The 14,897-nt window shown below is 50.5% G+C and overlaps 1 protein-coding gene across 1 annotated transcript in view; it reads right to left on the bottom strand.

The window, feature by feature from the left end:
* Adamts7 (ADAM metallopeptidase with thrombospondin type 1 motif 7) overlaps positions 1–14,897 on the bottom strand; it is a 44,349-nt gene that overhangs the window by 21,512 nt on the left and 7,940 nt on the right. The window contains 7 exon segments of the mRNA XM_047538567.1: positions 2,774–2,917; positions 4,117–4,266; positions 5,333–5,457; positions 5,749–5,832; positions 11,924–12,094; positions 12,096–12,121; positions 13,307–13,472. Of these exon segments, the coding sequence (XP_047394523.1) occupies positions 2,774–2,917; positions 4,117–4,266; positions 5,333–5,457; positions 5,749–5,832; positions 11,924–12,094; positions 12,096–12,121; positions 13,307–13,472 (866 nt within the window).

The raw sequence follows: 14,897 nt of genomic DNA, 5'->3' as shown, positions 1-14,897 counted from the left end.
TTACCAAGTAATAATACAAGAACATTTTCAAGAACTAAAGGACGAGTTTCTAGATTAAAAAGGTCCAATGAGTGTTCAAAAATAAAAATAAACCAAGGCACATAGTTGTGAAATTTAAAATCACCAAAAAAAGAGAAAGAGAGACAGAGAATCCTAAAAGCTTCCAGACTTTTTGAAAGGTCACATTCAAAAGCTTGGGAATCGGAATGCTCCCCAGAGCAGTGCTAGAAATTAGAAGACAGTGGGAAATCGCCTTCCACGTTCTGAGGGAGAGTGACTTCTAACCTAGAAGCTGTTATCAAATCAAACTATCAAGCAGATGAGAGGGAAGAAGAAAGACTTTCAGATGGGCAAACCATTTACCTCTCTGTACCCCTTTTCAGAAAGCTACTTGAGGATGCGCTTCTCCAAAACAAATATAAAACCAAAAGGTACCTTCTCCCGTTCCCAAAAAGTAGCATGGGATCCAGGAAACAGGAAGACTTTACACAGCAATTTTAGGTCAGGCCTAAAAAGCATTCAGCCGAGACTGGAAGACAGGGAAATTGGGGAGAAGGTCAAAGCAACTAGGGAACTGTTAGATTATCTGATAGAGATTACCTTTTGGAAAACTGCACTCAGGTATTTTACAGAACTATTAGGGAATATGAAAGGCAAAGAAAAGCAGGTTAAAAAAAGAAGAACTGGTTCTTAAAAAGAAATGTCATCTTGTTACAACCCTTAGTTCAGCAAAAAAATTTTACATAGTCATAATAATGAAGGCTTTTAATAAGGATTTAGCCAAAATATGTTATCACTACACTGGGATAGGTAGGGGGGAGCAAATGTGGGTGCAGGAAATGATGCAATGGGCCTAAATCCCAACCCTCCAGATGATATCTAAACAAAAAAATTGAGAAATAGTCTAGAATACTTCCTGGAAATATGAAAGTAAATATAGAAAAAAGCTAGAAAAGTCAACACTGAAAGTGGATGTCTAGCTGGAAATGGTGGTGCACATCTGTAATCCCAGTGGCTCAGGACACTGAGGCAGGAGGATCAGAAGTTCAAAGCCAGTCTCAGCAACATAGCAAGGCCCTAAGGAACTCAGTGAGGCCCTGTCTCTAAATAAACATATTTTAAGAAAGGGCTGGGGATATGGCTCAGTGGTAAAGTGCCCCTGAGTTCAATCCCCGATAGAAAGAAAGAAAGAAAGAAAGAAAGAAAGAAAGAAAGAAAGAAAGAAAGAAAGAAGTTGTCTAGAGAAAAAACAATGCAATGGGAGTAGAGAGGGGTGACTTAAGGCTCTACTGTTGTCATCTTGAATTCTCAATGTCTCTGAACTTGAGTTTTGTAAGCAAGGTCATGCGCAGGAGCATGTGGATGAGCAGAGGAGACAACCACAGTGTCTGTGTCCACTGTTCCTTGCCACCCCATGTACATCGAGCATTCGCTTTGCCTGTGATTACAGAATCCCAGTGAGGCCCACAATGTGTAGAAGTTCCGTGAGCTGCAAAGCAAGGACGCCAAGATGAGCTTGTCATTTCTAGGACTGAGAAAGAGGGGAGCAACAACAGCCCCAGAGGCCACACTTTCCACATGAACCGGAATTTGCTTACAATGCAGAAGGAAGGCAATGACAATCTAGAAACAGGAACAACAAGGAGCCCGGTCTTCCTTTCTTCTTTTTAAGCGCCTTAGCCAATCACCATGTTATTGACTACAACAAGGAAAGACAGGCCACCCTATACCCTAGAGTTCTTTTTCCTTTCGGTCTTTCCTTATTCATCAGTAAGCTAAAGGTAGAGTGTTGGGAGAATGTGCACAGATCAAAGAGGAAAAACTTTGAAAATAACCAAATTAGTTTTGTGCAGCATTTCCACTATTCCAGTAAAATGCGCTCTGAAAGATGAACTATGCAATTGTGATGATTCTACATGTTAAATGTTTTTATATTTGCATTTAAAACTGGAACTAAGCTGGGTGCTCTGGTGCATGCCTGTAATTCCAAGCTCAGGAGGCTGAGGCAGGAGGATATGAGTTCAAAGCCAGCCTCAGCAACTTATGGAGACTTTAAGCAACTTAGCAAGTCCCTAAGCAACTTAGTGAGACCCTGTTTCAAAATACAAAATAAAAAGGGTTGGGAATGTGGCTCAGTGGTTAAGTGTCCCTGGGTTCAATACCTGGTACCAAAAAAATAAAATAAAATAAAACTGGCACGAGGGGCTGGGGATGTAGCCCAGTGGGAGAGCACTTGCCTAGCACGTGCCAGACCCTGGGTTAAATCCCTAGTACTCGTGATCACACTGTACAAAGTGAAGATGAATAGAAAAATTTATGCTAATAATTTAAATTAAAAATGCTTTCTTATTTAGAATAACATTAAATAGGAAATACAAAATACATTTACAAATTAATTCTCTTCCCTTAATATAAGGCGCTTTTCCTGCGTCTCACTGAACCTGGCCAGCCGGGCTCTTCCTGCAGCCTCACTCTCCCCCACCTTGGCTGGCTTGTCATTCTCTGAAAACCACTGGCCCCTGCATGTCTGCAGTCCTTGCTGGCCTTCCTCTCAGGGGCGCCATTCTCCTGCCTATACACGTGTGAGCTCCTGCTCATTCTCCAGGATGCAGTGCAGGCGTCCCTTCTAGCAGGACCTTTGGGTCCCCCAGCCCACATCCCTCAGGTGCTCCTCCACACATCCCTCTACCCTGGCGCTCTGCTGCCACTACCTGCACCCCCTGCACTGCCTGGGACCTCATGAACAGGTGCCCAGGACTGGGGAGGGACTTACTCGAGGAACCTGGTGATGTACTGGCGGCTGCAGCGGGACCAGGTAAGCGGGGCAGCGTCGTACAGGAGCTGTGGAGACATGATGAAAGGCCGTTTCCCAACCGGCTCGCAGTCATTGCCGCTTCCGTCATGCTGAATGCCAAAACTGTGTGAGAGCACAGGCCCCAGGGGCGGGTGAGCCCAGGGGTGGGAGGCCACCAGGCCTCCCCTCCCCACAGAGGCCTGCAAGTTGTGGGCCTAGTTCCCAAGGCTGGCTCTGCCACTGAACGACTGTGTGACCTTGTGATAGTCACACACCCTTTCTGCACTTGGGTTTACTTAATGCGAAACGTGGGTATGACAGATAGTATCCCATGAGGTATATGCACTAGCCTATGCCTGAAATGAGGGTGGGGGCCTCAGAACAACTCCCCAAAGCTGGCCAACAATGGCCCTGCAACCTCACTGGTGCCAAGAATAGTCTGACAGAAGTTCCCCAACCTCCGGATCCTTGTCCCAAGGCTATTTATTTTGCAATCTGAGCTACTATATCACAGAAAGGTCTGAAAGGTCTCAAGAGGCCATCTTTGGGAAGGATACAAGAAAAATTCTACTTCCTGGGCACTTACTGTGTGTCAGCACCAAGCTAGGCACTTTCAGGGCACTATCTCACTCCGCCCTCAATATTACCCCTAGAGGGGTTCAGAGAGACCAAGGAACTAGCCAGCATAACAGCCAGGAAATGGTAGAGTTAGGGCAGAGGTTTCTTTCTACCACAGACAGTTGCAAGTCCCTGCAGGCATGGTTTCACCCAGAACATCTGAATGGATGACCCCAACACCTCTGATCAACACCACTCTCTGGTGGGCTTTCCAGACAATCTTAGGCCACCCCTACCCCAGAGACCTGCGTTCACCAGCTAAACAGCCTGTGCACAGGTGGCTGAAGACCTGGGCCATGCAGAGACACGAGAGTCCCAGGTAGAGGTGTTACATAGAGGAAGTCTTGGACATTGCTGGACCCAACCCCTTCAGTCTATGGGGAGGCCCAGAGAGAGAAGAGGACTTGCCCAGGTCCACAAAGAAAGTAGAAACAGGGACAGAGTGGGGAAGAAGAGCAAAACATGCAAGCACTAAAGGCAACAGGGAGGGGACAGTCAATGGCCTATGACTTTCTGGTCCATCCCAACCCCCTGAAATAAGACCAGACTCAGATCAGTCCCAGGCATCCGGGGCAGAGTTAGGGCTCCTACCCCAGATAGTTTCCATTCCCCGGGATTCTGAGATCCAGGGGGCTTGCTGGCCAGTGTTCCCAAGGTGGGAAGGTGAAGCAGAGTTTGTAGAGCAATGAGTGTAGGCATGGTACCTGTGCCCGAGTTCATGGGCCACGGTAAAGGCCAGAGGGAGGCCAGTGTCCTCATTGATGTTGCAGCTGCGGTGTGGCTGGCACATGCCCGCCACGTGAGACAGGCCCAGGGTTTCGCAGGGATGGTTCATGGCTGCACACAAGTCCTTCCTGCATAGAGAGAAGCGGCTTTCAAGCTGACCTGGTCCAGGGCTGAAGGAGGCTGAGAAAGGGCCCATGCTAACCGGATGGAGGAAGCCAGGATGACCCTCCCACCACTCCAGGACATCCGGCTATCAGGCCAACACAGTGGCCATTTGAGATGCAAATGCCCTCATTTACAAACACCTCCTCAACACCTATTTGGGTTTGGGGAACAGATCTGTGCCTAGAACAGTTTTGGTGCTATTTCAGCAAGGATGCTGACAAAAGTAGCCAGAGTCCAGCAGAGGGAAAACACCACCTGGAGCTTAAAAACACTGCCCCTGAACAGATTAGCAGATGCCGGGGTGGGGGCAGGGGAGAGAGGGAGGCGGCTGTGACTATAAACATGTGGCATGAGATATCCTTCTGATGCAACTCCCTGAATCTGGACTGAGGTGTTAGGTACACAAACCTCAGTAGGTGATAAAATTGCACAGCACCGAACAGCACACAACAAAGTAAATGTAGCAGTAATGAAACCGGCGCAAGTGTGCAGATTATATCTGTGTTAGCTTCCTGAGTGGGCTATTGTATTACAGTTATGCAACACGCTGCCAGTGAGGGAAACTGGATGGAGGGTACACAGATTATTTCTGACATCCACATGGGAATCCATAATAATTTTGAAATTTACGGGTGCGGTGGTGCACACCTGTAATCCCAGCAGCTCCAGAGGCTGAGGCAGGAGGATTGCAAGTTCGAGGCCAGGCTCAGGGACTTAGTGAGGCTCTAAGCAACTTAGCAAGACCCTGTCTCAAGATTAAAAATAATAGGGTTGGGAGGTGGCTCAGTGGTAAAGAAGTCCTGAGTTCAATCCCCAGGATAAAAAAAAAGAGAGAGAGAGAGAAAGAAAGAAAAAGACTTCCAAGGGCTGATGCAATACAGCCTTGGGCCAGGGTGCGAAACTCTCCTTGAAATAGGGCTCTCGCTGAGAGCAGGGCTGTGTCTCCCCAGCAGGGTTTTCCGCCAAGGTCAGGCAGTGCCTCCCTCAGATGCCCTCCCACCTCACTCCCACCTCCCATGCTGCTGGTACCTGGTGAGCAGGATGGCGGTGTCGTGATGCAGGGGGTGGGCATCCCCTTTCATGTTGATGTTTTTCTGCCACTTGCAGAAGCTCCTCAGGGTGTTGTCTGCGTGGTGTGTAATCTTTAAGTCCTCCTGGGGGCAGAGAGGGCGACTGCTCATGCCTCCCCCCGAGCTCCCATAGAGACAGACTCAATTCTTCTCAGTAGAAAAACAGGAGTCAGAGGCCCAGAGGGGCAGTGGGAGGCCTCCAGCCTGACCACCCCTCCTTCAACACGTCTTGAGGAGACCTAAGACCTGACAGGACACTGTTCAGGCCAAGGAAGCCTTTGCTGGGTTCTTCCACACAGGACAGCTCAGGTTATAGGGCAGGAGGGCCCTGAAGGCTGATGCACCTGCCGCGGGGCAGGATGGGGCACCTCTCACCTCCTCATCTTCTAGTAGGACGAGGCGCACGATGGTGATGTGGATGGGATTCCCAATGCTGGGGTCATGAAACAAGCCGGCAACCTGTCCAAGAGATGGGTGGGTCCGACTGTAACCAGGATGTAGGCAACCAATGCCCACCCCCAAACACGCAGGGGGAAGCAGGCCACACATGCAGGTGCACAGAGCCGCACACACAGTGATAGATGCACGTGCACCAATGCATACTGAACACACAAGCAGAGATAGAACCCAGGGAGCACGAGAAAGCCTCCCAGGTCCCCTCCTAGCCCTGCAACCTGTCCTGAGCACCAGTTTGGGATCTGCTTCCAAGTACCAATCCTATCCCCACCCAGCACAGGCAACAGCAGCTAAGACCTCCAAATATTGATTGATGGGTTCATGTTAGAGTCCAGGCTCTGCCCTTGGCCTGAGACAGCCCTGCAGTCCCTCCTGCCCTAGGGACCAGTCTCCCAAGGAATAAGTCCTCCCTTAAGGTACAAAACCTGGATAGAACCTGGGGGGCATGACAGGGCTGGGTGCAGGCCTGCGAAGTCTTCCCACTGTCCTGCCTTCCATTACTCCCTGAGGCTGACAGCCAGGGGACCGAGGGGCCATGGGGGGCAGTTGTGCATGTCTGTCAGAGGCCCCCAAGGCTACTTGGGGGATCCCTAGCGAGTCCCATGAGAGGAGGTCACCCCAAGTGATAGAAGGCGCACTAAGGTGCAGGGAAATGGGAACAGCCATCTGTTCTTTTAAAGCTCCCACAGAACAAAAGCAGGCCACGACTAGGGACAGCTGTTGGATTCCCAGTGGGCAGAGATGGCAGCAGAGGTTGTTTGTGAGGTGACTTCCAGCAAGAAATCTAGAAAAATAATACTCAAACAGGAAGAGACAACATGTTTTTAAAAGAAAAAGAAACACGAACAGGCAAAACAAATGCTGTGGAAAGAGCATGAGAGCCCCTGATCATGGGGGTGGATGACACTTTCATGGTCAGACATGGTGAAGAAAAACATGCTGTGTGCCACCATCACTTCCACGTGCAGGCTAGAAGCCCGGGAGCCTCTCACCACCCTCCTCCCCGACATCCAACCAATTCTGTCTCCTGAGCTTTGCCTGAATCTGCCTCTTCTCTTCTGGGTCAATGTGCAGTCCAAGTGGCTAGCATCTCTTCTCTCTCTTCTCTGATCAGCTGCAGAGTTCTCCTACAAGTGTCCCTATACTTTTGCCCCTCTAGGTCCCCTATAACCTGGTAGCTCAGTCACCTTTTTTTTTTTTTTTTTGTAGTTGTGGATGGACAGTATGTTATTTTTATGTGGTGCTAGGGATCAAGCCCAGTGCCTCAGGCATGCTAGGCAAGCACTCTGCCAGGGAGCTACAGCCCCAGCCCCTCAGGCACCTGTCTTTGAAATGAAAACCCAATCATACCATGCCTTCCTTAAAATAAGGGACTCTTCACAGTCCACAGGGTAAGGCAAAAGTCCCCAGTCTAGCCAACAGGCCTCCTTGGCCTGACGCCTGCCCTCCTTTCTGGCTTCCCCTCACATCCCCATGCCACTCACTCACTGGTTCCAACCATTCTCAGAATCCCATAATTCTTCCTAACACGGGGCCCTTGCACTTGATGTGCTCTCCGCTTGGAACAGCATCCCTCCTATCTCCCCTCATCTCATCTTGCACCCTATCTCCAACTCTCCACTCTCCAGCGTGCCCTCTAGGGAGACTCTATCTGATACTCCCAATAAATAATTGCTGAATAAATGAATGAATGAACGAATGAACAAAGGAACTTTGGGCACTTGCTAAGAATTTCCAATGTATTAACTCACTTAAGAGAAACAGAAGAGGACTGGGATTGTGGCTCAGTGGTGGAGTGCTTGCCTAGCATGTGTGAGGCACTGGGCTCGATTGTCAGTACCACATATAAATAAAAATTCACCAATGACTAAAAAAAAAAGAAAAAAGAAAAAAGAAACAGTAGAAAATGAGAAAAAGTGCCCCAAGAAAAATAAAAAGAACAAGTCTTTCAGAAACTCTAGACAGGCAAACTTGGCACCAGCACCTAGCAAAGTGGCTCCAGAGGACAAGGAGCTCCTGAGGGTCTGCCAAGACCTGCCTGACAACTGACCTGCCCTGTCCTGCATCAGGGCTGGGGGCAACTTAGTACCACCACAGAGCAGCACATAGGACAATTCTCACTGTGTGCCAGGAAATACAGAGGTAAAACAGGCACTGGGAAATACTGTAGGGAAATGGAGTCATCACAGGTTGATCGACTCAACCAAGGAGTGTTTGTTAACAACCTAGAATCAGCATGGGGGAAAAATGAACAGGAGGAGTCAAGCCCCCATTCCAGTGCAGGCAAGAGAACAAGCCAAGGATGGGCAATGTTTGTGAAAATAAGATCTGGGGGTTAAAGGTGACCACAAGCTCCCAGTGAGCAGAGAGTAAGACAAGAACGTCTCAAAAAGGTCTGTGACCGCTGTGTGTGGTGGCACATGCCTGTAATCCCAGCAGCTCAGGAGGCCAAGATGGGAGGATCATGAGTTCAAAGCCAGTCTCAGCAACAGTGAGGTGCTAAGCAACTCAGTGAGACCCTGTCTCTAAATGAAATACAAAATAGGGTTGGGGATGTGGCTCAGTGGTTGAGTGCCCTGAGTTTAATTCACAGTACCTAAAAAAAAAAGGAACAGAACAGGGAGTGAAATGGAATGGAAGGAGGCCTGTCTTGCTCTGCTTGGAACAGAATCACCTAAGCTCCAGAACTCAGGTCTGGATCTGACACAGAGAAGAAGGGGCTTACAGGAGGCCCTGGTAAAGAGGAGTGAGGCTGTCCTGAAAGTGGCTGAGAGGCTGCAGGTCACATGCAGCAGCAGTGAACAGTGACTGGGTAGCATGGCTGGTCCTTGTGCTGAGAGGTCTATCTGCATTATCCCACTTAACCCTCTTACTTCTAAGGTAGGGATAATTATCCCCATTTTACAAATGAAGCAACTGAGGCTCAAAGAGAAGGTGAAACTGGAATCAGAACCTAGGTTGGATTGCTTCACAGTCTCTGTTCTTACTCTTTTTTTTTGGTACCAGGGATTGAAATGAACCCAGGAGTGCTTCATGATCCTCCTGCCTCAGCCTCCCAAGCAGCTGGGATTACAGGTGTGCACCACCATGCCTGGTTATTCCTACTTCTTAAATTTGGAAAATGCTGCCTGCCTATTCTCTCAGGGACTCTCAACACATATCCGTTTTGAAGACCCTGAGAAGTCCTGCCATTGAGAATCCGCTTCTACGTTGTTGTTGTTGTTGTTGTTGTTTTTAGTTATTCATGACAGTAGAGTATAATTTGACTTATTTATACAAATATGCAGTAATTAGGACCCCGGTCTTGTGGTTGTACATGATGTAGAGATTCACTGTGGTAACCCTGAACCTGAGACCCAGTTTCAGCTCTGCCATTTATTAGTTGTGTGACACTGCCCTCTCTGAACCTTTGTGCCCTCAACTATAAAATGGGATGAGGTTTAGACGACATGGTGGGTATGAAACAACAGACAAGCACAGGAAGTTCACAGGCTCCTGCCCCAACCCATCAAGACCTCATGGTGGGAGCCCCTAGACAAGTCCGCCTCAGATGCTGGCAGCAAGAGCTCCCGAGGCCCTGCTACCTCGGGCAGCCCGCCACAGTATGCAGCCCTGCAGGGCTCAGAGGGGCTCCACTGTCCACCAGTGCTAGACTCTGCAGCTCAGGGAAGCCTGATATGGACAGAGCAGGTGAGCATGAGCCCAGGATGGAGCTCACAAAGCAAATGTGTGGATTCTCTGAACCAGGACCAGGGAGGCAGAAAGGGGCCAGGCCCTGGAGCAAAATGCCTGACCCTTCACCCAGAGGATGTCGTGAGGGAGCCTGTATGGCCGGATTGGTCTTACTCTGCCCAAGACCTGGGCCCTGGAGAACTCAGAACAGGTGAGTTGAAACAAACCCTATTCACTGGGGGTGAACAGCCAAGCTCCTGGCTCTTTCAGACAGAGCCCCCAAATGGTGTCAATGGGAAGAAGAGGACCTCAGGGCCTCAGAAACTGGCCAGGCCCTGCTGTCCAGCAACAGTCCTCCTGGAGCCGGGACTTCAGTGCTTTGCCCACCCTGGCAGAAAACAGGCTACATAGAGGGGCTTGAACAGGGCCTTCAGGGCTGAGACTACCAGACAGAAGGCTATGACTTTTATTGCATAAGGAACAAGAAGCCAAAGAAGGTGGCCACATCAAGGAAGAACTGGCCCAGGGCTGCCTTTGTTGATGTGCACTTGAGCACAGGGATACGCTGCTCAGCAGGTCGAGAACAGCATAGCCATAGCCCGTCCCTTGGAGCCCCAGGTTTCCCCACTATGAATTGGGTGGTCAGACTCCAGATGGCTCAGAGGACACTTCCCTTGGGGTTGCAGCAGGTGAGGGACTGGCATGAGGGAAGCAGCAAATGACACTGGCCCTGGGGTTCCCTTAGACATCACCCAGTTTGCACACAAGTTCCTCACCTTGCTCCCCACCACCCAACCCAGGAGAGAAACAGAAATGGGGTGGTGTGGCAGCCTACCCACCAGGTGCCCTGCTCAGAATGCCAGAAGCAGAGATCTTTCTTCCAGGAAGCTGCAGGAAGCAGCCCGGCAGCCTGCGGGTTCCCACCTGCCCACTGGGGGAAGGTAGCTGGGAGGGAAGGTCTGGCTCCATAGATGGCTCTAGGAATTCCTAGCCCTAATCAGCCACAGCACCCCACCCAAGTGGGACTGGGGAGACACGGACTCCCAGATGGCTCCACCCTGCATGCTGTGTGACCTGGCAAGTCAGTTACCTCTTAGGGCCTCTGTGATACCAACTGTCACGTGAGGTCAAGAGCAGTGTCCCATAAACCATGGAACCACCCTAGATATCCATCAGTGGATGAATGACAAAGAAAGTGTAGTATATATACACAATGGAATTTTATTCAGCCATAAAGAAAAATGAAATTATGGTATTTGCAGCAAAATAGATGAACTGGATACCATCATATTAAGCAAAATAAGTCAAACTCAGAAGGTTAAGGGTCGTATGTTTTCTCTCACATGTGGAAGCTAGAGAGGAAAAAGGAAAACAAAATTTGGGGTGGATCTTCTAAAATTCAAAGGGAGATCCATAAAGGAAGATCCATAAAGGAAAGGGACCAAGAGGTGGGAGGTAGGGAGTGGGGGTAATGCTGGGAAGTGAAATTGGTCAAATTATATTGTTATATTGTGTGCATGTACAAATATGTAACAAGAAATCCCATCAATATGTACAACTATAATGCACCAAAAAAAAAAAAAAAAAGAGGAAAAAATAAATAAAAAGCCAGGCACAGCGGTGCACACCTATAATCCCAGAGGCTCAGGAGGCTAAGGCTGAAGGATCATGAGTTCAAAGCCAGCCTCGGCAATTTAATGAGGCCCTGAACAACTCAGGGAGTACATCTCTAAAAAAAATGGAAAAAAAAAAGGCCGTGGATTTGGCTCAGTGGTTAATCCTCCCTAGGTTCAATCCCAGGTATCAAAACAAAACAAAAGTGCACACAGGCATGGGCACGTGTACACACACACACACACACACACACACACACACACAAGCAGTGTGCCAATCCCACAAGGTACTATCATCATCCCCAGTTCACAGATAGTGACGTGCCCAAGGTCACCACTTAGACCACAAAAGTAAACAGATGCAACTCTATCGTATGCTGATGTCTCAGGCAGGGCCTGGTCTTACTGGGCATGCCTCTGTCCTCAGAACCTAGCACAGATCTTGACACAAAGGGGAAGGGTGAGTGCTCAGGGCAGGGTGAGTGAACTGTGAGGTCCCCAGGCAGGCACAAGGTTCTGGCTCCCTCCCTCTCCCCAACCCCTCCCAATGCCAGCTGAGCCAGTAAGATGGCATCACACCCCACAGCAGTACTCTGACTGGCACCTGAGTGGTCAAGAACAAGGTGGGGGACATGTCGTGCAGCTAGATGATGTCTAAGGGAGACCTGTGGCCAGGGTCCTGTGCTGCTGTTCTCTCCCAGTGACCCCCTGCCAGCCTCTGGGCCCTGTACCCACCCTTTGCAACCCACCCCCAACAATACCCACTGTGCCTCCCCCTATGCCATTGCTGCCGCCTGCAGCAGCCTCACCATGTTCATGATAGTCAGCACGTAGCTCTCCACATTCGGCTGCCCATGGTACTCCACCATTTTGGCATCAGCCACCACCAGGGTCTCCACCCACTTCTCTTTGCTGACTGAGCGCTGGTGTAGACGCCTTGGTCGCTGCCGCCGCCACTGTTGCCGCTGTTCCCAACGCTCACCGCCGAGGCTCCAGTTCCAGGGACACTGTGGGCCCCAGACAGTTGGGGTTAGCTGGCCCAGGACACATGTCTCTAGGGCTTCTTAGTGAGCTCTCTGGCATGGTAGGAACAGCACTGAGATCAGAGACAAGAAGCCTGGATTCCCCTCCTGGGTTCACCCTAGATCTGTGCTCTCTGGCCCTGGCCTGGTCACTTCACTTCTCTTCTGATCCTGGGATTGCCCGGATTATTCCTATGGATAAGAAGCCGCCTCAGAAAGGTGGTATTGGAGGCAAACAAAATGGTAGATCTTAGCCTGGTAAGGTACTATGTCTGGGGGCTGGGGACACAGCACAGTGATGAAGCTCTTGTCTAGTGGGCATGATGCCCTGGGTTCAATTCCCAGCACCACAAAAAAAAAAAAAAAAAAAAAAAGGGAAAGAAAAAGTACTAAGTCTACGTGAGGGGAGCTCCTAGGCCCACAAAGCTGGAGCCTGGGCCCCATCTCCCTGTGTCATGCCCTCCCCTATTACGGGATTAATTCACCCCAGCACACACAGACCCATGTCTAACTTCCAGCCAGGGAAGACTGGCCAAGACCTAGCTGGTCCCTTGAGGACCTGCTCCTCTGTCCTAGACAGCCCCAGAGCAAACCAGGAAGCATAAATATGCAACTGGAGAAACTGAGGCTGAGAAAAATGCCTCATGGACATCTGTCCTGGCAAACAGAGTCTCTGATCTATGAGCAGCTTGAGGTTGAAGGGTTGTCTGAGCCAAACCCCAGCAATCCTTGGTGGACAGCTCCTTACCATACTGGAAGCCCAGCAGAGGAGGCACTAGCTTCTGCACTTAGGTTTCTAATAACAGAGGTCAGTTATTCTGGAGTGGAAGCAGGGGAGAGGGGAGAGGTTCCTAGTCAGTGGCCCTGTTGAAGGCTCCTGGCCATGGCCCAGCCTGGCCTGGACATTGGAGAAAGAATGGTTGACAGAGCCAGAGGTACCATAAGCAACGTTGGAGGAAGCAGAGAGAGACAGAGCCCCAAAGTGAGAAAGGGAGGTGAGGTGGGAGCAGAGAGAATCAGTTCAGGGATCAGCCGGGGCAGGCCTGATGGACTGATGCCACAGTTCCCTGGGACATCTAAAGGCTTGGGCTAGGGGAGCTGGCAAGGAGGTGTTTAAAGAGACTCTGGTGTCCAGAGGCCCTCCCCTGCCACAGACCCATGGGAGCATACCTTGCACTCCACAGGTGCCTGGAGCCCTGGAATCACCTTGCTCTGCCTGCCTCTCAGGGGCTTGGCGCTTGTACACCACATGGGGCTGGGCGTGGCCAGGCTGGGCTGGAACACCCTCCAGGGGCTCAATGAAGTAGTCCTCATTGGAAAGCTGGAACACACCTTTCTGGGGAAGAAGCACCAGGGCACACAGGGAGGGCTTGTAACTGGCTGCCCTTCCCAACCACCCCAGAGGCCCATCCTGCCCAGCTGAGCCCACACTGTACCCATCACCTCACACTGACCACAGACACATGGCGCTTCCCTCCTGCTGGGCCCTTGCTTATTCTGTAACCTGTGCATGGAATGTCCTTTCCTGCCATTCCACACAACCAAAGGTTTTAAAGCGAAGCTCAGAGGCCTCTCCCCCAGGATGCTGCTCCTCACACCCATGCCATCAGGAGGGAGAAATGGGTCTGCGTCCAAATCTGAAAAGATGGCATCTCCTACAGCATCCCACACAGCCATCTTGAGCTGGGCAGCCCAGGCCTCTGGGCTATTTACATGTCCTTTGCATGCCAACCCTCTCCAGTCTTTGAGCCCCTCCCAGCCAGCCAGAGCTTCTGATCTGCCCTCGGTCCCCTGAGGCAATGAATCACTCCAAAAGCAGCTCTATTCACACCCACCAAGATGTCCATGGTCATCAGGACATCCTGTTCCCTGGGCCCAGGGCCCACTAGAGAAGGGAAGCTGGCAGGGGTGACTTGGGCAAGTTTGCTCTGAATTCAGAGTCCAGGGAAGGGTAGTGGAAAGTATCTTCAAGCAGCCCACCACCACCTGGGTAAGCTCAGGGCTCCAACAGGGACAATGGTGTGACTCCCTCCCTCGGAGACACCAATTCTACTCTCTGGGTCACACAGAGCCCAGGAGCCTGGAGTGCTGGAAAATGCATCAGTTCTAGGGACTGGGGAACCGGGTTTAAATGCAATCTCCACCTCTACATAACTGGTGACCTGGGCATGTGCCTCTTTGAGCTGTTTCCTCATTTGTAAAATGGGAACAATGCCCATACACACCACTGCTTGACAAAATCAACTGTATGTTAAAGGACAGGCAAAAGCTCCAGAAATAAGAATACTGAGCAGTGGGGACTTCCAAGGCCCAGGCATTCTGTAGCCTCTGGCGTAGGCTGCCCTGTCATCAGGCACTTTGCCACCATCGTCCATGGCTTTTGCCTGAGCCATCACCACTGAGGGCCCTCCAGGAATGGTGGATGGCCAAGAGTGTGCACACATTCCCCTCTGCTCCCACACCCTCACCCCTCAGAGCAGGGAGGGGAGGTGTGGGCACCTAAACAGGAGAAGAAAGGGGCCTTATGCTGCCTGGAGTGGGAGAGACTGTTGCCAGACTGCAGCAGGGGAGGCCTTTAGAGCTGCAGGTGGTAGAAATCATCACCTTCAAGCCAGACAAAGCCAGGAGGCTGAGAGAGGGCCTAAAGGGATCTGAGAAGGAATAGTCAAAACAGACAACCCAAAGAGGAACCATTGCTTGATCTCAACAAACAGTGGTACTCCAAGTAGGGTCTCTGGACCTGCAGCTTCAATACCACCTG

The sequence above is a fragment of the Sciurus carolinensis genome, chromosome 2 (assembly GCF_902686445.1).
Source record: "Sciurus carolinensis chromosome 2, mSciCar1.2, whole genome shotgun sequence".
NCBI classification, from domain to species: domain Eukaryota; kingdom Metazoa; phylum Chordata; class Mammalia; order Rodentia; family Sciuridae; genus Sciurus; species Sciurus carolinensis.
This window is presented reverse-complemented; position numbering and strand designations above follow the sequence as displayed.